The sequence below is a fragment of the Trypanosoma theileri genome (assembly GCF_002087225.1).
Source record: "Trypanosoma theileri isolate Edinburgh chromosome Unknown TM35_Tth_1_V1, whole genome shotgun sequence".
Lineage (NCBI taxonomy): Eukaryota > Euglenozoa > Kinetoplastea > Trypanosomatida > Trypanosomatidae > Trypanosoma > Trypanosoma theileri.
Genome location: NW_021639843.1, coordinates 275,288 through 276,490, shown reverse-complemented (window position 1 = coordinate 276,490; position 1,203 = coordinate 275,288). Strand labels below are relative to the sequence as shown.

At 41.6% G+C, this 1,203-nt stretch overlaps 1 protein-coding gene across 1 annotated transcript; it reads right to left on the bottom strand.

Moving 5' to 3' along the window:
• Nucleotides 1-157: 157 nt before the first annotated feature.
• Nucleotides 158-934, bottom strand: TM35_000012050 (uncharacterized protein; the record flags this gene model as incomplete). The annotated part of the gene is made up of 1 exon (XM_029020886.1): nucleotides 158-934. The coding sequence occupies one exon, from the start codon at nucleotides 932-934 to the stop codon at nucleotides 158-160; it is 777 nt and encodes a 258-aa protein (XP_028887394.1).
• Nucleotides 935-1,203: the final 269 nt, after the last annotated feature.

Genomic DNA, 1,203 nt, shown 5'->3' with positions numbered 1-1,203 from the left:
TTTTTTTTTTTTTTTTTGTACTACCCATCCTCTCTTTTCCTAACATTTTAATTCCAAGAATTTTGTTGCCTTTTAATGGCTTTCAAGTTTATCTATTTATTTATTTGATTTTTTATGTTTGTGTAAGTATCAAAAAAATTATTTCTCTTATTAAATTTTAATCACGTTTCACATGAAAGAGCGGGAGAACGGGGTATCCAAGGTTATCCTGCAGGATCTCCGCAAAGGCAATATATAGTGCCACAAGTCCGCAGAAAATACCCTCCCATCCCGCCACTTTAAGTACGGTTGCATTCTCCGCAAAGTTCCCAGCGGCGAGGAGAAAGTACAAAACGGTCAGCGTTGTGAAGAGTGTTTGCATCATGCGATTCAGCTTCAAGAAGGTAACGACGGTCATGCAGAGTGTGTAGAGTCCCCAGAGCAGCAGGTAGAAGCCGATAAACGGTTTTGTGGTCATCCACACATGCGGATGATCGTCTCCTTGCGGGAGAAGCCAGAGAGCGACGAGTGAAAGCCAAAAGGCACCGTAACTCATAAACGCCGTGGCGCCAAAGGCGTTGCCGTTGAAGTACTCGAGGAGACCAACGAGAATTTGAAGAGGGCCACCAATGCTGAGACCCATCGCTGGTACAACGCTGCCCAATTCAAATAAACTGGCGTTGTGTAGATTAAGAAGAACGGTGGTCATACCAAATCCAATGAGGCCCAATGGGGCGGGATTCACCCCCTTTCGCCCCTTCTTTTCAAGCACAATCTCGTTATTCTCAAGTAAACCCCGCAGGAGTTCTTGCATCAACACCGTCTTGTCGACAGCACCATTTGAGAGACTATCAATGAATTGTTTGGATTCACTCTCTCCACCTTGCACCACTCCAGGCACCATAATATCGACCTTCTCGTCCTGCGGCTCATTGTGCACAAAGTTGCCCGTCATTTGTATAACCGTAGGTATATATCTCTTAGAAAGGTAGAGTTTTTCGTATTTATTTTTTCTCCCTATTTAAAGAAAGATACATGAGAGAATAAGGTAAGGAGACAAAAGAAAAGGAAAAAAAAAATCACATTTTTTTTTTCTTTTTTTTTATGAAAACGATATGTATCCAGTTTCTTTTTTTTTTCTCTTTAGTATTGTTGAAATTATACCTCCTGGTCAGATAATGTTAGAGTTTGCAGATAACAGGAAGAAAAAAATAAGGGGGGGGG